The 19,569-nt window shown below is 65.5% G+C and overlaps 1 protein-coding gene across 1 annotated transcript; it reads left to right on the forward strand.

Annotated features, from left to right (window-relative positions):
• Positions 1 to 1,888: 1,888 nt before the first annotated feature.
• UTF1 (undifferentiated embryonic cell transcription factor 1) lies at positions 1,889 to 3,040 on the forward strand. The gene is made up of 2 exons (XM_052660840.1): positions 1,889 to 2,444; positions 2,556 to 3,040. The coding sequence occupies exons 1-2, from the start codon at positions 1,889 to 1,891 to the stop codon at positions 3,038 to 3,040; spliced, it is 1,041 nt and encodes a 346-aa protein (XP_052516800.1).
• The last annotated feature ends 16,529 nt before the right edge of the window (positions 3,041 to 19,569 follow it).

Consider the following 19,569-nt stretch of genomic DNA (forward strand, 5'->3'; position numbering starts at 1 on the left):
TGCCAACATCCGCTGGATCATGGAGAAAGCAAGAGAGTTTCAGAAAAACATCTATTTCTGCTTTATTGACTATGCCAAAGCCTTTGACTGTGTGGATCACAATAAACTGGAAAATTCTGAGAGAGATGGGAATACCAGACCACCTGACCTGCCTCTTGAGAAATCTGTCTGCAGGTCAGGAAGCAACAGTTAGAACTGAACATGGAACAACAGACTGGTTCCAAATAGGAAAAGGAGTACATCAAGGCTGTATATTGTCACCCTGCTTATTTAACTTATATGCAGAGTACATCATGAGAAACCCTGGACTGGAAGAAACGCAAGCTGGAATCAAGATTGCCAGGAGAAATATCACTAACCTCAGATATGCAGATGACACCACCCTTATGGCAGAAAGTGAAGAGGAACTAAAAAGCCTCTTGATCAAAGTGAAAGAGGAGAGTGAAAAAGTTGGCTTAAAGCTCAACATTCAGAAAATCAAGATCATGGCATCCAGTCCCATCACTTCATGGGAAATAGATGGGGAAACAGTGGAAACAGTGTAGGACTTTATTTTGGGGGGCTCCAAAATCACTGCAGATGGTGACTGCAGCCATGAAATTAAAAGATGCTTACTCCTTGGAAGAAAAGTTATGACCAACCTAGACAGCATATTCAAAAGCAGAGACATTACTTTGCCGACTAAGGTCCATCTAGTCAGGGCTATGGTTTTTCCTGTGGTCATATATGGATGTGAGTTGGACTGTGAAGAAAGCTGAGCACCGAAGAATTGATGCTTTTGAACTGTGGTGTTGGAGACGACTCTTGAGAGTCCCTTGGACTGCAAGGAGATCCAACCAGTCCATTCTGAAGGAGCTCAGCCCTGGGATTTCTTTGGAAGGAATGATGCTAAAGCTGAAGCTCCAGTACTTTGGCCACCTCATGCGATGAGTTGACTCATTGGAAAAGACCCTGATGCTGGGAGGGGTTGGGGGCAGGAGGAGAAGGGGACGACAGAGGATGAGACGGCTGGATGGCATCACCGACTCGATGGACGTGAGTCTGAATGAACTCCCGGAGTTGGTGATGGACAGGGAGGCCTGGCGTGCTGCGATTCATGGGGTCGCAAAGAGTCGGACACGACTGGGCGACTGAACTGAACTGAACTGAGCAGAAACTGTAACTTTGGGCACCTTTCTCTTACCCTTAGTATCTCAGGGGGTAAGGCTTGACACTCTAGTAAACACAATGTTGGCGGTGGCCGTTCTTCATCAGAATAAGACAGGCCCCTTGCGTGCGGTGTATGTGCATTCCGACCCTAAGTCTGCCCACGGGCCTAGCGCTCTCCATCAGGTCCCGCAGATAGCGGTGAGCGCTACCGCCTCCGCAAACGAAAACCGCAGAGGGGCCGGGGGTCTGGGTGGCTGGTGGAACCAGAACACGATTACATTCAGGGATATCTGGGGTGCACCAGAGGAAAAACGGGGCTTGGGAGCCAGAACGTTCCATGGCTTCCTCTACGCAGCGGTGAAAGGGCACCGCACATGCGTAACCCCGGCCGGAACCTCGCGCGCCCGACACGCGATGCCGTGTTCGTTCGGCCTTGATCGCGCGGTTTAGGAAGCACAGACAAGGGGGCTGGGCGGGCGCTTTCGCGGTAGGCGGGCGGGGGCAGAGCCTTCCTCCAGGAGCCCTAGGCCCGCGACCCCGAAGCCTGGCCCGGAGACCAGGCGTTGCCGCGGTCGGGGTGAACTTGGCGCGCGGGGCGGGGCGGGGCGGGGCGGGGGGAGGGCCGCGTAGACCCGGCGGGGCTTCGGCGCCGGCTGCGAGCAGGGCGCGCGCGCAGGGTCTCCCGAGCGCGACCTGACGGCTCCCCCCGGGCCTCGGCCTCGACCCCGCCGGCCCCGGGATGCTACTGCGGCCGCGGCGGCCGCCCCCGCCCGAGCCGCCATCGCCCGCCAGCCCGGACCCCGAGCCGCGGCTGGCGGGGGGCGCCCCGGCGACGCCGCCCCGGAGAGCCGCCTCACCCGGCGCGCTGGCGCCCCCCGCGCCCCCCGGCTCGCCCGCGTCCCCCGGCTCGCCCGTGTCGCCGGGCTCGGCTCAGCGCACGCCCTGGAGTGCGCGCGAGACGGAGCTGCTGCTCGGCACGCTGCTGCAGCCCGCCGTGTGGCGCGCGCTCCTGCTGGACCGCCGCCGGGCGCTGCCCACCTACCGCCGCGTGTCGGCCGCGCTGGCCCGCCAGCAGGTGCGGCGCACCCCCGCGCAGTGCCGCCGCCGCTACAAGTTCCTCAAGGACAAGGTCCGCGACGCGCACGGCCAGCCGCCCGGGCCCTTCGACGCGCAGATCCGCCAGCTTATGGGCCTCCTCGGCGACAACGGGCGCAGGCGCGGACGCCGCCGCTCCCCTGGGCCCGGACGACCCCCGCGCGGCCGCCGGCCTGCCTCCGCCGCGCCCGCCGAGCCGGGTAGGTGGGCCGGGGTGGGGGAGGGCGCGCCCCAGACGGAGGAGTGCGGGGGGGAAGCGGGCTGTGGGGAGGGGGGGCGCGCCCCCGGCAACCGGCGGCTCCGCGTTCCAGGCGCCGCGCCGCTGCCCGCGTCCCGAGAGCTCGACTCGGATCCCGCGTGGACGCTCAGGTTCAGCCCGTCCCCGCCCAAGTCTGCGGACGCGCCGCACGCCCCCGGCTCCCCGACGGCCCCCTGCACCTTCACGCCTGCGCCTGGCCGCCCCGAAGAGCCCGAGTCCTTCCGCGCCCCCGGCTCCCCGCCACCGCCGTCCCCGGGCCCCGCCCGGGAAGACCCCGACTCGCCGCCCGGCCGCCCGGAGGACCACGCGCCCCAGCAGCCCGCGCCGCCGTCGCTGAACGCCGCCCTCCTGCAGACCCTGGGGCACCTCGGCGACATCGTGTCCATCCTGGGCCCGCTGCGTGACCAGCTGCTGACGCTGAACCAGCACGTGGAGCAGCTGCGCGGCTCCTTCGACCAGACCGTGTCCCTGGCCGTGGGCTTCATCCTGGGCAGCGCCGCGGCCGAGCGAGGTGTCCTAGCCGACCCGCGCCCGTGAGGCCTGTCCCTCCGCGGTCCCCGCGCCGGAGGGCCGCCCCTTCAGCCCTGACCCTGCCTGCTGCCCTCCCCTCCCCTCCCCTCCCCCCCCCAACCAAACCTAGGTGTGTTCAATAAAAAGACTGCTTTTTCTGACTCAATCCTGTGTGCAGGTTGCGCTCTGGGTAGGAACGTAGGGCTGGAGATAACTGGGAGGTTAAAATGGCCTCGGGACCCCTGGGAGGGACCCAGCTGGGATTCTGCCCGGCCCCACCAGGCCTAGGAGGCCCATCTCCCGTCGGAAGAGGGCTGTGGGCACGTGGAACCCGAGCTCGGGGCCCGCATCGCATACCAGCCTTGTCCAGGTCTCGAGACCCTGCTTGCCCCGACTTCCCACCAGCGCAGACCGGCCGCGGTGGGCGAGCCCCTGCGAGCTGGGAGGAGGCCGGGCGCCACGGGGAGGGCCCGGGGAACCGGCGGGGGCCGGGTTCAGCCGGAACCGGTGGGGGAGGTGTAAGCGGTATCCGGCCGCCCCCCGCGGGCCGTCCAGGGAAGAGCCCGCGGCCTTGGGCCGAGCTTCGTCCAGGAAGGAGGTTCCCAGGATAACGCGCTCCCGGGGAGGGGTCCCCTCCCGTTCACGGAGGTGCGTGGGCTGGGTGGGCCCGGGGCAGGAAGCGCGGCCCTGAGCTTTTCCACCTAGGCGGAGGCCAGGGTTCGTGCAGCTTGAAAAGGATTTTATCGAAATCGCCCCAGGAGCCTTTTCCGAGTCTTGACTGAGGGCCCCACCCTGCGCTGGGGCTCAGACCCGGCGGGGACTGGGCGTGGCCGGACGTGCTCCCAGCCGGGTGGGAGGAGGAAGCAGCCGGAGGCGCGGGCCCGCATAACAATACGCCTCCGGGCTGAATGCCCGGCGGCTTTTCAGCAGCTAGGGGATCTTTCAGAGAGTTAAGTGGTTGCTCTGGTCGGCGAGGTAAGCGGGAAGCCTGTCTCCAACCGCCCTGCAGTTCTCGCCCTCCGGAGGTTCCAGGCGGCCGAGCACTCAGCCCCTCCCCCAGCCCTGTCCTGGAAATGTCTTCTAAGAGGCCCCAGTTGGGCCCCCAGCCGCAGGGACCCGCCAGAACAAGGGTGCACCCACCGTTCGGCAGGACTAGGGGCTGTGTATGAAAGATCCCGAATCCTCGAGGACACGCTGGCCTCTGCTGTGAGAGACGGTGCCTGCCCCGTTCTGCCCACCGGAGGGCAGAAACCTGCAGGGGGATCCTTCGCGTTTGTAAACACCCGCACACCCTACACGCTCCCAAAGGTAAGAGCCAAGGGTGGGGGGTCTGAGACAGCCTTGGGCCGCTTCCCAGCAAGTCCCCGAAGCCCCCGGGGGCAGGGGGCGCGATGTCACCGGGACCCTGCTCCGGGAAAGGGCTGTTTGGGGGCTTGAGATCCATGGAAGCCTCCGAGTCTTTGGGGACCAAGGTATTGGGGTGCACGAAGGAGAACCTGTCTGCCTTCCTGCCCATGCTGCCTGGCGGGCTGGGGGCCATGTCCAGGCCCTCCTGCTCAAGGCCTGATGACCCTGTACACCCTTTCCCCAGCCTCGCAAAGGTCTTCCAGTCTGCGGAGGCGCGAGCCTGTCTCACTCCAGCGCCTCGGCTAGGGGCTTTATTTGTGACTTAAGCCATTCCTGACGTGGAAACGCTCAGATCCCGTCTCCCCACCCTCCCCAGAGACCCGCCTCAGCAGTGTTCTTGCTGAGGCGGTGGGGGGGGCTGCGCCTGGGGCTGTGGGGGGAGGTGGGTCTCATGCCGGCCATCCGGGTTTGACTCAGCACGTGTGCAGCGCACCTCCCTTTGCGTCCTGCCCTGAGCACACCTTTTCCTGTGCCCGTGTGGGCATCGGCCCAGCCGGCCTCCAGCGCCATCCTCGGGTCATCAGGGGCCCCTCAGCCAGCAGGCTCACCCCTTCTCCTTCACTCTGGTGAAATACACCGAGCACCAAGTCTCCCGTCTTGCCTGTTTCAAGTGTGCAGGGATGTTCACGTTGTGCAGCGGTCACCCCCATCAGCCCAGAACTTGCTCTTCCCAAACAGAATCACTGGACACTCACTCTGCAGCCCCCCTCCCGCCCCCAGCGGGATGCTCATGTGTGTCGTGTCTGACTCTTTGCCACCCCATGAACTGCAGCCTGCCAGGCTCCTCTGTCCGTGGAATTCTCCAGGTGAGGATACTGGAGTGGGTTGCCGTGCCCTCTTCCCAACCCAGGGATCTAACCCAGGTCTCCCGCGTTGCAGGCAGATTCTTTACCATCTGAGCCACTGGGGACCTCAAAACTAGGATCAGACAGTATTTGTCTTTTTGTATCTGGTTTATTTCACCCAGAATAATGTCCTCCAAGCTGTGAGTAACACACACAGCACACTGCGGGTTTTCTTTCTTTTTAAAGACGGGATGATAGCCCACTGCGTGGATGGACCACGTTTTGCTTGTCCATTGACTTGGTGGACATTTGGGCTGCTTCCACTTTTCAGCTACTGTGAACAATGATGCTGTGAACACGGAGGTGTGAATATCTTTCAAGACCCTGTGTTCAGTTCCTTTGGGTGTGTAAGTGGAATTAATGGGTCATGTGGTAATTCCATTTTTAATTTTTTGAGGAACCTCCATACTGTCTTCCAGCCGCTGCCCCATTTTATATTCCCACCAACACTGAATGAGGGTTCCAATTTCCCCACATCCTCAACCACACTTGTGTTACTGTTTTTTTTTAACCTCAGCCATCCTAGGGAGTGTGAGGTTCGTACCTTTAACCACTGGTGTTGCAGTGACCGGTCAGCAGTGTGGCCGGTGCCCTGCCGGTGCCCTCCCACCCTGGCGCTCGGGGACCCGTCCAGCTGCCGCTTGTCCGCACGTGTGAGCTCACCGGCACGCCTGCTGTGGCGCTGAGCACAGCGGCCTGTGGCCTCGCTGGCCTGGACAATCAACAGCCATGACCTCGGGCCTTGCCCCGCCCCACCCCGGCGGCTGCAGGGCTCTGGGGCTGGCTTTGCCCTTCCCCTTCACCACACAGCCGGCTGGTGCTCCTGTTGTGTGTGAGGAGGACTGCCCTGGGCCCTCAGCCTCGTCCGCCCCGGAACGCAGGGCTGCACCCGGCTCGCCCCTGAGCCCGGTTTGTTTCCGTGTGGGCCGCCAGGAGCTGGAAGCCAGCTCCCACCTCATTCAGCACTCTCGGCCTGCCACACCAGTTCCTGTCCCTCCGGGCCTGGGGCCAGAGAGAGCGGTTATCACAGCACATTCACCCATCAAGGGTCAGTGCTGTTGAGCCCTAGAAGACCAGTATTCCAATAACACGGGACAACCTCATACCGGATGCATTTTCCCCAAAGAGGCACTTGGCCCTCTCAGTGCAGGGCCTCCCGCGCCCCGGGATAGGCTCCAGTCCACCTGGTTAGCTCTGCCTGCGCGCCCTTGGTGTCCAGACGGTCCCTGAATTTAGCTGAAGCGAGCTTCCTGTACACCTCGTGTTTCAGGAGTGTTCAGAAGTGCCCGTCCTGATTCTCACTGCTCATCTTCCAGACCCCGTCTCTTCTGCACCTGCTCCTCTGACCACACTGTCCGTACCGGGCTCTGCCGGGGCACAGCTGGACGTGTGAACAGTCTCCTCCGTGGGGACTCGAGGGGCGCTTGGACTCGGGCGGGCTGTGAGCCTGCACCTTTTCAGGCCATGCGGATGGGGCCCGTGGGCAGCCGCGTCCGTGCTCAGGCCAGCACGGCTGCCGCCAGCGTTTCCTCGGCACCCTCACCAGGGCCTCCCGGTCTGTGCGGCTCGCCACTCTCTTCACAACCCCCGCCGCGTCTGCAGTCTCTTCCCCACGTTGTGGGGGCGCAGAGCGGGAGGGGGTGTGCCAAGAGGCACAATAGCGCTGCCTTCCTCCCTCCCCTGTTCTGCGCTAGACCAACTTGTCTGCCAGAAACCACAGGGCTGAGTGTTACGGAGCGAACGCGTCCCCCTGATTCCATGTTGAGACCCCAAGCCCAGGGTGGTGCCATCAGGAGGGCCCCTGGGAGGCGACAGGCTGTGAGGGTGAGGCCTCATAGCTGGGCTTAGCGCCCCTGACTCGGCTCCCCGCTCAGGAGGCCCTGGCAAGGAAGCAGCCGGCATCCGCCCTGCAGCCCCCGGCCTGGCATCCCCGCAGCAAGACAGATGGGACCCTGAGCGGGTGCCGGCAGCATCTCCAGCAGGTGCCGAGGTGCCGGCCTCTCCCAGAGCTTGGTCGCTGAGGATTGGGAGCAGCTACTCGGGCCTGCGTCTCACACCGCTCACCTGGCCCAGCCCCAGGACCTGCTGAGTCCCTGGCGTGGACCCTGAGGGTGGCCAGTCCAGCTCCGCTTCCCGAATCTCACAGCGGGTGCAGCCCCACCCGTCCTCGGCCGGGGTCAGCGGAAGTGTCCGAGGCCCATCGCCTTTGGCCGTTTATCTGCGTGAGCGCCTCTGTGCGTCTTGGGTGGTTTCTCTGCTCCTCGGGGGTCTCATCTGTTTGCCTCACCTTCGGGACACCTGCGGGCACTCCCTCTTCCTCTGTATTCTGAGTTTTGGGCGCTGACCTAATCCTGCGAGGACCCTGCTGGCCTGCCGAAGGCCCCTTCGTGAAGACCTCAGGGGTCACTGTCCCTTCATGTTCGTGAGGAGGTGCTCATCTGACTTCACTTTGCTCATTGTTTCTAAGGACAGCACCAAGCAAAAGCCCTCTGGGGTGACAGGAACGTTCTAGAATGTCCAGCCCGGCCGCCACCAGCCTCACGTGGCCTGTGCGACTGGGACACCGAATTATCCAACTTAATGTGCTCGGAGCTCCACGTTCAGCCTCACATGAAACTCTGTTTCAGTGCCGTTGATTCCAGCTTCCTAGCTTCAGAACCTGTTTCACCGAAGACCAGAGCCTGGAGTTAGACCTTCATCAAGGTTCCCTCCAGGGTCACCCGGGGTCCCTTTCGGAGTCCCTCAGACTGACGGGGGACCCACCCCTTCATCACTCTCGTTCTGTCTTGGGGGGACCGCTGCAAGGCCGCAGGGCCTGGCTGTGGGTGATGCCTTCTAGTCTGTCTGTCCGTCTGAGGGCCTCACCATGCGCCCCCGCCTGGCCCAGCCCTTCCAACCAGAGGTCTTCACGAGGCTGGAGGGTGGCGGGGCCCCCACCTGCCAAGGAGATGCCGTGGGGGTCCCCAGGCACGGGACTCGCTTCTGAGCTGCTGACTGGAGCAGGGACGGTGAGAGGAGGGGGGAGGGGGAGTCCGCCCCCCCAGCCTGTCCCCTTGGCTTGCCCTGCTGCCGCCTCTGTGGGTGGGATGGAGGGGCCGGCCCGGGACTGGGGCCCCTGGCACAGCAGCAGGGAGCTCTCTGACATGACCCCCTAGGAAGGACGGGGCCTGGGGGAGGCGCCCACCCGGCTGACAGGGAGGCCCAGACAGACGTGAGCCAGTCCCCAGGGGCAGCCCATTCCCTGGCTCCACACCTGCAGCCCGGGAACTGACGGCGCCCCCAGACCACCGCCCTGCTTGGGTGGGACGTGGCCACTGTGCCCCGAGGCACGACCTCTGTTCTCCCCACTAGAGGCACAGATCCGCCCTCTTGGCTCCCACGAGGGGGGCGAGAGGCGTGGTGGCCAAAGCCCTGACTGAGCCCCTCGGGGCACAGGAGAGCCGGGACCGGCCCGCGCCGGAGCCACACGGGACCTCCCGGCCTCGGGGGGCGTGGGCAGGGGAGGGGGCCTCACTCGCCGGCACTAGTCACGGCCTGTTGGTGATGGTGAGGGCCCAGCGGGTCCAAGAATTCAGACAGCTGGGCTGCTGTGGGGAGCTGACTGGTCGAGGGAGGGCTGAGTCACAGCCTCAGGGCCCTGGAGTGTAGACAGCTGCAGGTCGCGGGTGACCAGCCCCCGCTCGCCCCACCGGCCCCTGCCGCTGCAGTGGGAGGTCGGCTGCCACCGGGGCTTGGGGGCCAGTGGCCCAGAGCCACTGCCACACCCGCACCCGGTCACCTGGACCCCGAGGAGGCGTAAGGAAGCCGAGGCCCCACAGGGCGACAGCTGTCTCGGAGCAGCCCGGGGTAGACGGAGGGGAGGGGAGACCCCAGGGGACAAGAGCCAGGTGAGGAGAGTCCACACGCGCTGCAGGGAGGGGCCGGCTGCCCCGAGAGGAGAGGTCGGGGTAGGGGCCGGGAAGGGTGTCCGTAAGAGATGGGTCCCCTAAGAGAAGGGGTCACCCAGCAGACCTGGGGTGGGGTTGCGGCAGATGGTGCCCCTGTGGGGCCAAAGGCCAGTGGACTGCCCCTGAAAGATCAGAAGTGAAGAGATGCTGAAGCGGTTTTGAAAGGCGTGGTGCATGTTAATGCCCGACATTACTCAATGCAGTGATTCCCCACTCCAGCACTTTTGCCTGGAAAATCCCATGGGCAGAGGAGCCTGGTAGGCTGCAGTCCATGGGGTCGCTAAGAGTCAGACACCACTGAGCGACTTCACGTTCACTCTTCACTTTCACGCATTGGAGAAGGAAATGGGAACCCACTCCAGTGTTCTTGCCTGGAGAATCCCAGGGACAGGGGAGCCTGGTGGGCTGCTGTCTGTGGGGTCGCACAGAGTCGGACACGACTGAATCGACTGAGCAGCAGCAGCAGCAGTGATTCCCAACAAACATTTCCCTTCATCTAAGCCAGTGATCCCCACCCTTTTTGGACGCAGAACCAGTTCTGGGGAAGACACATTTTGCACAGAGGAGGCTGATTCGGGCAGTACCGTGAGGGATGGGGAGCGGCAGGTGAGCTTTGCCCGCGTCCAGCTGCCGCTCATCTCCTGCTGTACCACCCAGTTCTAACGGGCGGCACCGGTACTGGCCCACGGGCTGGGGATTGAGGCTCTATGACCTAGCGGGTGCCTGTCCCGCAGGTTCTGTGCGCCTGGAGCAGTCAGGAGCTGCGGCTCACTCCCTAGACCAGGCTGGGGAGGCACCGCGGCCGGCCCAGGGACTCCGAGCACCCACAGCTCGGCTGCTCTCATGGTGGCGGGACACCCACGTCCACAGCTGCGCTCAGGAGCCTGTCCACGAGCATCCTGGGGGCACCCTGGGCACATACGACTCACAGGACATCCTGCAGTCATCTCAGGAGACACCCCACCTGACATGGCTAAGGATTTAAATTCCAACCCTCACCCCACCAGGTCAAGGACCACGCTGGCCGGCCCCTGCTCCCTGCTAAGCCCAAGAGTGCTCGAGGGTGGGATTGGGGTGTTAATCTTGAAGCGAGGCAGCCAGGCGGGCTGACGTGGGCGGCGGGGGGGGGGGCGGGGGGGGGGCGGCGGCCTTGGTTCCCAGCCCAGGCCAGCACCCTCAGAAGCCCAGGCCGCAGACTCACCCTGTCCGTTCCAAAGCCTTCAGGGCTGGGGGCTGGATCCAGCCGCCAGTGGGGGCCTTGTCTGCCTGAGGGTGCGGCTCCCTGGATGGGTTCCTGCAGCAGTGCCCTGCAGGCCAACTAGGACGCGCCACGTATCTGTCTCCCGGTGGCGTGGAGGGGGAAGACTCAGGCCGGCCAGGTTTGGGGGAGACAGAGGGCTGGCTGACTGGCAGCCTCCCCACGGAGCACCGACCCCCAGATCTCACCACCCACTTCCCTGAGGCCAGCTTCGCACCAGGGATGCGGCCACATCCAGGGAGGGGTGAAGCGCTGCAGGCACCGGGACGAGGACCGAGGGCTTGTAGAGCAGCCCCTGCACCCGCCTGGCTATCCGGAGGACTGGGAGGCGGGGGCAGGGGACGCGGGGCAGCGGCCCAGCAGAGCAGCTCAGGAGACGCTGTCCTTCCTCCCGGCCCTTGCCAGGAGCCGGGCACAGACGTGTCCTTGCCCTGTGCCAGCAGACCCCTTCCTTCCTGCCACTCAAATCTGGGAGCAGCTCCTGCGACCAGAGGGAGCCCCTGCAGGGCGTGTGGGCGGGCCCAAGGGGCCCTCGCGGACCAGCCCAGTCGACCCTGCCAGAACGGGACAGCCTGCAGCGCAGACGCTGGCTGAGCCACCTGTCCCGGGAGCGACTGCGGACGCTGGGCTCCCGCCAGCGGGCAGACTCCCGTGCAGGTTCAACAGCGGGTGCTGGGGGGAGGGGCTGTCCTCACCCTCCAGCAGCCCCGGCCGGCGGGGCGGGGGCAGCAGAGACCACGTAGCAAGTCCTCAGTTGCCCGCCTCTGCCTTCTTGGCCGTAGCCCTTTCCCTCGATCAGACCTCACAGAGCTGGAGGAGGTGCAAATGGCCTCCTTTGTGCCTCTGAATTGAAAGCAATTAGGTGCCTGGAGAATCCCATGGATGGAGGAGCCTGGTGGGCTGCAGTCCAAGGGGTCGCTAGGAGTCAGACACCACTGAGCGACTTCCCTTTCACTTTTCACTTTCACACATTGGGGAGGGAAATGGCAACCCACTCCAGTGTTCTTGCCTGGAGAATCCTGGGGACCGGGGAGCCTGGTGGGCTGCCGTCTATGGAGTCGCACAGAGTCAGACACGACTGAAGCGACTCAGCAGCAGCAACAGCAGCAGGTGCTGTTTATCTGGGGAGGGGGATTTGGGTCATCCAGGTAAACCCACCTCCTGAGCTTGTATGTGCAGCCCAGCCCTGCAGAACCCTGTGTTCGGCTGGTCCCACCCAGCTAGCTGGGCCCAGTCCCCGGCCCTACCATCTGTCCGGGGCCGGGTTGTGAGTGGGGCTGCCTCCCGCCTCCATCCTTTGCGGCAGCTTCGGCCCAGTGGACTGGCTTCCCTGGAGCAGCTGCGCGGGGCGAGCAGGCACAGCCAGGCCCGCTGAGGTCTCCAGGTGTAGAGCAGGGGAGCCCCCCGAGACCGTGGGCACGGGGCCGCTGAAGTCCCCAGGAGTGTGTGCCCCGGGGCTGCCCACACCTGGTGCGTGTGCAGGGGGCCCTCCTTCCCCAGGCTGGGTTGGGAGTCGGGGCGGGTCTGGGAGGAGAGCCATCCATCCGTGTACTCCTTTGGCAGGTGGGGCGTTCCTCCCAGGCCTGGGGCTTCCCCTCCCGTAGGAGTCTTCCCTGCTCAGGCCCTTGGGACTCCTCCCTCCCGCCAGGAGCTGCCCCCATCCTCCATATGAGCCGCGACCAGACGCTTGGTGCCCACTTCCGCAAGAGGGTCAAAAGTTAGCCCGTCTTGCGCCTCACGAAGCCCGCTCAGTTTGGCGAGGTCACCGGGGCCACTCCGCGGTGCCGGGCGCCTTCTTTCGGCCTCCAGACGGCTAGCTCGCTGGCCACCTGGCGACCGGCAGGGGCGGCCGCGGCGCGGTGCCGTCTGGACTCTGTCCCCGTGAACATCCCATGGCTCCCGAAGCCCGAGGAGCCTCTGTCCGCAGCGGAGGAGACTCAGAGTTCGGCTCCATTTCTGTGGCGTCACCGCTGCGCTTCCATGTCAGGTCCTGCGTGGCCGGAAGAGGAGCTGGTGCTGACTGTGTGTTTCCACTTTAAGAAGCTTAGATGAAGGACGTGGAGGTGTGTTCACCTCACGGGGGAGCTCGGCGCTGCCCCGTCCCCTCCCTACAGCTCGGAACCGACCCTCCGGATACGCCGCGGCGGCCACGGAGCCGGGGCGCCCGAGGACCGGGCGGGGGGCAGGCTTGGCCTGGGTGGGCTCCGGGGTGGAGCCCCGTGGGTCAGAGCTCGTCTACCGGCGACAGAAACTGCTCCCGGAAGGGGCGCCTGCGCGCTGGGGGCGGTGCGAGAGCCGCCGCGTCCACTCTGTCCCCCCCCCGGCGTCCGCGCTCCGGAGGCCGGTCGAGGGCGCGGGGCAGCGCCGCCTCGACCCAGTGGGAGGCCGGCGGGCGGGCGGGCGGCTTTCCCGAGGCCCTGGCCTCTCCTGGGCGGCGCTTCGGCCGCGCGGGCGTGGTGCCCCCGCCCTCCCGCGGGGCCGGACCGGGAAACAGCGCCCAGGGACGCGGCGCCCCGGAGCGCCCCCCGCCCGGGCCCGCGGGAGGGGGCGGGGCCAGGGGTGGGGCTTACCCCGGTGGGCGGGGACATCCTCTGCGGCTCCACCCTCTTCCCCGCAAACCGAAACCTCGTCCCGATTCGCCGTGTGAGACAGCGGCGCCCCCTGCAGGGCTCTCGGCTGAGCGCGCGACCCGCGCCGCCGCCGCCGCCGCCGCTCCCCCGGGCCGCTGCCTGAGCCCCCTGCTCTGGCTCAGCCTCCGGGCTCCTTCCGAGCGGAGCCAGCCCCCAGCTTCGGCGCGGGCCTCGTGCGGCGGGCAGCCCCCAGCGTGTTGCCTCCCAGATGCCAGGACCGGGGTGCCCACCGAGCTGGCCTTGTCCTGGGGCGCCCGGGGCCTCTGGGCCCCACCCGAGACGAGGGCGCCTTGTAAGGGAGAGTGTGCGCCCGGAAGCCCGCAGCTGAGGCCGGCCAGACACCCGGGGTGTGCGGGGCCACGCCTGGTGTCCACCTTCAGAGACCGCGGTGCCTGGAGGGCTTGCACCCTCGACCTCCCTTGCTGCTGGGACTGGGCCCTCTTGGCCTCAGGACTGTGGACAGTTTACAGTTGAAGTTTTAGAGCTGCTGCCTCCCTGAAAACAGCCACAGGATTGTGTAGGAGGGGACGGTCAGCGAGCCACCAAAGGCCAAGGAAGACGGGGCTGTGCTGGGCCCTCACAGTCAGGGACAGCTTATCTGACAGAAGGTGCTGGAAGCTGGCCTTCCAGTCGGAGTAAAGGTGGCTTCTTGTGCTGGGTGCTCCGCGCTTCGTGCACGAATGTGAGAACCAACAGGATTAGGAGGAAGTGAAGGTGTTTGTCACCCTGCGTTTGAATCCACCTTAACGGTGACCTCAGAGCTGGACACCGGAAAGGCCTAGAGGTGCCTGCCCTGCTGCGGTGGGGGCGGAGCCTCCGGGGGCTGTGTCTTCCGACCCTGGTCCCCCATCATGGGGAAAAGCTTAGGAGCCAGGATCCATACCTGCCCGCGACCCGCCCCGGTTTCCCTTGCCTGCAGGACAGGAGACAGGTAGCAGGCAGCCCAAAGGAAGGCCCCCAGCGTGGCCGTTGTGCAGGACTCTGACGGGCACCAAGTGCAAGTGATCACCCTGCCCACCCCCTGCCAGCCCGTTCCCTGTCTCCTTCCCATTCTCATCCCAGGCCGTGCCTCCAGCTGTGGCTCAGGGACGGGCATGCCCGGCCAGGCCACCCCCACGTCAAGTAGAAAGAATGGGCCTGCGGAGCAGAGGCAGCCCCACCAAGCCCTCTTGGGGTGTGGGGGTGCCCTCAGGCCAGCCCTGCTCTGCAGTGATGGACAGGCCATGACAGATTCTCCGTCCTCCAGTTTCAGCGACAGCTGGTGGCAGAGGACCTGCCGTCCCGAACCATCGTTTTCCAGGGGTCAGGACCTCTGGGCTCCTGGCCTCTGCAGCTGGAGGGCTGCGTGTCACCGCCTCCGCAGGCCAGTGAGACCCACATTCCCAGCCCTGGCGGTGACTGCAAGTGGCCAGGCGGCAGGTGGAGGGAAACCTCCCCAGGGAAGCCACCCTGAGGTTTGTGGGGGAGGGCCATTCCCCCACCCCACCTTTCACAGGACAAAGCCCCCCACGACTGACAGCCTGTCTGGCATCACCTGGCTTTCCCGAAGGCCTCCCAGCCCCAGGCCCGGCCCTGGCTGCGTCTCCATGCCCTCCTGCTGGACTCAGCGGATACAGGACACGCTGGCCTGCCCTGCTCCACCTCCTGGTGGACATTCCCAGGCCTGTGTTTGTGCCCAGGGAGCTGCCCACGAGGGATGCCCCCCCGCAGCTGGGACAAGTCCAGAACCCAGGGGGAGGGCATGCCTGGCAGGCCGTGGTGGGTCTGAGGGATTTCCCTCCCTCTGCTCAGGAGCCATTCCCTGGAGCAGCTGACAGCCTGGATCCAGCCCTGCCCGCGGCCCACCTCTCTCCCCATCGCAGGAAACAGGCGTCTGGCTCAGTGCCGCTGGCCCTCGTGCACTGAGGGTGTCACACCTGCTTTCCTCAACACTCAAGGGTCCCAGGGGAGCTGAGCCCCAGTGCTCTGGTGAGGATGGACAGAAGGGAGCACACGCGGGGGGTGGGCGTCTGCCTGAGCCTGGGTGCCTCCAGGAGCTGCGGCCTGTCCCCTTCTCCTACCCCCCGCAGGACCGTCCTACAGCTGAGCCTGGGACGACGACTGATAAAGCTGTGCTTGGTGGGTCAATCAGCCAGTAAGCCCGACAGTCACTGCTTACACCCCCCATTCATTGGACCCCCCTTGACCCCTTTTCCAGGCGCCCTTGCCAGGGAGCTCCCACCACCCGGCAGGTGCCCCGGGCAGTGCTGGGGTGGACTGTCTCCACTGCAGCCTTGGGAGTCCTGGCCCACCCGCCCCATCACTTGAGAGGGCCCTGTCCCCATGACCCTGGTTGTTAGAAAGGTCCTCAGAAAGCTCCCCACCCACCGCCCTCTCAGCTGACATGTCTAGGAGTCTTCTCACTCCCTCGTGTTTTTCTTTTTTTTTAATAAGTTCCCCCAAGACCACTCTTACTGATGTGTCCCCCACCCCCCGCCACCAGCTTGGATGAGGAAAAAACCACACGATGAGGGGGCTTTGTTTTAAACACACCGTATCAACACTCTTCACACTGAACTTTACGCGGAGTCATCTTTATTTGAATGGCAGTCATCACGGCGCGACGAGGGTGGAGAAGCAGCCCCGTGGCCACCCCCGCTGACACCCCCCACCTCTGACGCGCCCCGTAGCTCCAGGCGGGCCCTCCATCTCCTGTTCCCGCACCTTCTGTCCCCAAGGCCGCGTCCCCACCAGGGACGGTGCCTGGACCACACCCACGGGAGTGAAGATCGCCCCATCCCGTCCCACGACCTGTGACCCCCCCACCCCATCCCGTCCCACGACCCGTGACGCCCGCCGCCCCCGCCTCAACCCAAAGCAGAGGTCAGGAGCCCCGACCCGGCGTGCGGAGCGTGGAGGTCTCGAGGCGGGTGCCCGGCGGGGAGCAGGCTCTGGTGCAGGGGAACCTCGGGGCCCCATTTTCCCATGCCCTACACCTCTTTAGGCCAGACCCTCAAAGAAGTATATGCATAGGAAAAAGGAACAGCGAGTGGTGTGGCTGCAGGTCCGGGGTCCGTGCCGGCTCGGGTCGGTCTGAACGAGCTGCGGTCGTGGCTGCAGGGGTCCGGGTGCGAGCAAGCTGTGCGGCCGGCGGGCTGCGGGGGAGACCGGGAGGCCCACGGGCCTTACCTGGTCGCAGTCAGGCTCTGTCTGGGGTCCTGGCGGCAGGCGAGCAGGGCAGCGTGGCGGAGAGCTGCGTGAGGACTGCGGCTCTGAGGCTCTGGCCGCCCGGCGCCTTTTTATGCCAGGCGGAGACCTTGGTGGGGCAGCCGTCACGTGCGGTCACGGGCCGCGCTGTGCCAAGGACCCCGGCCGCCCCCGCACCTGGGAGATTGGGGCACAAAGACCTGCTCTGAGCAGAGGGCCCAGCCCTAGCGGGCGGGCCCCTGCAGACCTGGGACGGGGCCAGGCCTGGCCCGCAGCCTCCTCCGGGCCTTATCTTCCTGTGCGCGGCCTGCGTCACGGCCCGGAACACGCACGCGGGGGCAGCCTTCAGGAACGGCATCTCCCCTCCTGCCCGGGCACTGAGCCCCGGACCCACCCCCGGGAGCCCAGAGGACCCGCAGGCCACCTCGTGCTCAGCTCTTCCCCAGGGCCCCGGGGGTCTGAAGAAGGGCAGGGCCCCTGCAGTCTTGGGGGGACACGCGGGGACAAATGAGGGAGTCCCGGGACGGCTGACCGAAGACCCCCTGCCACTCACTCACAACGCACACCGTGCCTCCAGGCCCAGGGCCCAGGAGGGCTCAGCTCCTGCCCGTGGATGGGGCTGCCAGTCAGTACCCTCTGGCGGGGGCGCAGCTGGTCTCTGTGGACGGATGCCCACCGCCCTGTTCACAGACATTTCCCCCCCTGGGGGATGACAGGGGTGATCTGAGCCTGACACAGACTGGCCACTGGGTGTCCCCACCCCCCCCCCCGCCCCGTCCTGAGTGCCAGGGTCCTGCTGTGCAGCCCTCGCGCCCTCTGCCCCATCGGCCCTGGGGTGGCCTGCGACCCCTGGACCCAGGATGGCCCCGCCCCGCCCCGCCCTGCCTTTGCTCTGAGGTGTCTCTGGTGTGTGTGCGCCTGTGTGTCCGTGTGTGTGCCTCTGTGCCTGTGTCTGTGTGTGCCTGGTGTGCATGTGTTTGTGTGCCTGGTGTGTGTATGTGTGAGCCTGGTGTGTGTGTGTGTGCCTGGCATGTGTCTCTGTGTCTGTGTGTGCCTGTGTCTGTGTGTGCCTCGTGTCTGTGTGCCTGGTATGTGTGTGAGCCTGGTGTGTGTGTGTGTGTGTGTGTGAGCCTGATGTGTGTGTGTGTGTGTGTGAGCCTGGTGTGTGTGACTGTCTGTGTGCCTGTGTCTGTGTGTGCCTCGTGTCTGTATGTGTGTCTGTGTGCCTGGTGTGTGTGTGTGTGTGTGTGTGTGTGTGAGCCTGGTGTGTGTGACTGTCTGTGTGCCTGGCATGTGTGTCTGTGTCTGTGTGTACATCGTGTCTGTGTGTGTCTGTGTGCCTGGTGTGTGTGTGTGTGCCTGGTATGTGTATATGTGCCTGGCATGTGTGTCTGTGTCTGTGTGCCTGGTGTGTGTCTCTGTGTCTGTATGTGCCTGGCGTGTGTGTGTTGTTTGTGTGTCCGTGTGCAGCAGCCCCTCACGCTCACCCGACTGGTGGGCCTGGGGGCTGAGGGCCGGGCTCCTGGATGCAAAGGCAAGCCGAGGGTACAGGCAGCCGTACAAGGGAGGCCAGGTGAGCCAGCACCCACCGTGAACGTGGCAGGGCTTCCACCACCCTGGCCCAGACCTCGCTGACACCCCCACCAGGGCCCGGACCCCTCGGGGCCGGGGGTGTAGCTGAGAATCTGCAGACGCCGGGCTGGATAGAGGGGGCCAGAGCCCCTGCCAGGAGCCTGTGCGCAGCCCCACTCGGGCCCCTGGGAGCCTTGCAGCCTGGCGAGGGATTGCCGGGGCCTGCAGACGCCAGTGGACGGTCAGGTGCTCAGGGGTCTCCCGGGCCGTTGGGAGGGGCCAATCTCTGGGCTAGAGGGGGCCACAGAGGGGGTGTCAGACCCCTGCCTCTGCTGGGGAGGGGGAACCTTTGGTGGAAGAGGAAACCCCCCTCCCAGGGAGCTCAGAGGCTCGAGGGGGCCACCTGCTGAGTGCCAGGCTGAGGGGTGCAGCCCCAACTCAGGCGGCAGCCCTGGGGCCATCTCCGTGGGTCCCCCATTCCCCAAAACCACTCGGGGTCCCCCCACCCCTGGGGCCTCCTGCCCTGAGCCCCCACCGCCACCAGCCCTCCCCTTCACAGCTGCCTCCTTCGGCTTTTGGGAGACACCCCTGACCCTGACCCTGGCTCCTCAGGCGGGCAGCAGCAGGCCTGCAGGAGGGAGGCGGCAGGAGGCAGGCACGGAGTCCAGGGTGCGAGGCCCACCCCCCGGAGCCCTCCGAGGCCCTCCTGGTCATCCTGCTGACCTGATTGTAACATCAGTGCCTGCTGATTATAAACCACGTGGGGAACCAGAGAGGCTCAGAGAGGAGATGCGGGGGGGGAGGGGGCACCGGCTCCGGGCCTCAGGTGTGTGGACCCTGCTGGCCCAGACGCCGGAGTGGCTGGCCCCCTACCAGCTAGAGCCTGGGGAGCCTGGTGGGTGGCTGGTGGGGAGCAGGGGGCCAGGCCCACTGTCTGTTTTTCCCCCAAGGCCCCTGGGAGGCAGGTGCTGACCCGGCAGAGTCTGTGTGTGGAAGCCTCCCTCGGGCTGTCAGGCAGAGCTAGTCCGAGGGAGAAGGAGGCTGCAGGCTGGGCCCCCCACGAGGAGCTTAGTCCCAGCCAGCCCACCTGGCTGTGGCCCCGGGAGACCCTAGCCCCTGGAGTCTCAGCCCCTGGAAGCCTTGCTCTGTGGACTCTGGGGATGAAGGGATGGACGCAGAGCTGGCTTCCACCTGGAGTGGCCGCAGGCAGAAAGGCCAGCCACGGGATGCTAGGGCGGCTCCCTGCCTGACGGGTGCACCCAAGCACCACTCTGCTGCCAGGTGCTGCGCAGCCCCTCGGGGCCTGGAGTGGACCCCAAGCTCAGGGCGGGGAGCCCGGCCCCTCCCCTCACTCTGGCTGCGCAGCCTGCTCCCAGTGTCCCTGCACCATCAGACTTTAACAGGAGCCGAGTGGAGCAGGCACCGCCGCCTCCAGCCCCCTCCCCAGGCAGTGAGGATGATCCCCAGAGGCAGGCACAATGGCTGGCTTCCAGGGAGGCCGGCCAGGGACCGGGCTAAGCTCAGGCAGGGTCCTGCCCCGCACTCTTGCGGCTGCCAGCATGCACCCAGGCCGGGACACTCCATGCTCCCCGACTCTGTGGCGTCCACACAGGCCCACGCAGGGTCCTGGGCCCTGTTGCTGCGGGCGGGGCCCCCACAAGTGGCCCCCGGAATGCAGAACGTGCTGGGCTGGGCTCGCCCTCTGCCCACA

Source organism: Budorcas taxicolor, chromosome 23 (genome assembly GCF_023091745.1).
Source record: "Budorcas taxicolor isolate Tak-1 chromosome 23, Takin1.1, whole genome shotgun sequence".
Taxonomy (NCBI): domain Eukaryota; kingdom Metazoa; phylum Chordata; class Mammalia; order Artiodactyla; family Bovidae; genus Budorcas; species Budorcas taxicolor.

Bases quoted from the DNA above. Each gene is read 5' to 3' on its own strand.
- UTF1 (XM_052660840.1), top strand. From the start codon at position 1,889: ATGCTACTGCGGCCGCGGCGGCCGCCCCCGCCCGAGCCGCCATCGCCC. The intron at 2,445-2,555 runs GTAGGTGGGCCG...TCCGCGTTCCAG, and splicing joins CGCCGCGCCCGCCGAGCCGG to GCGCCGCGCCGCTGCCCGCG.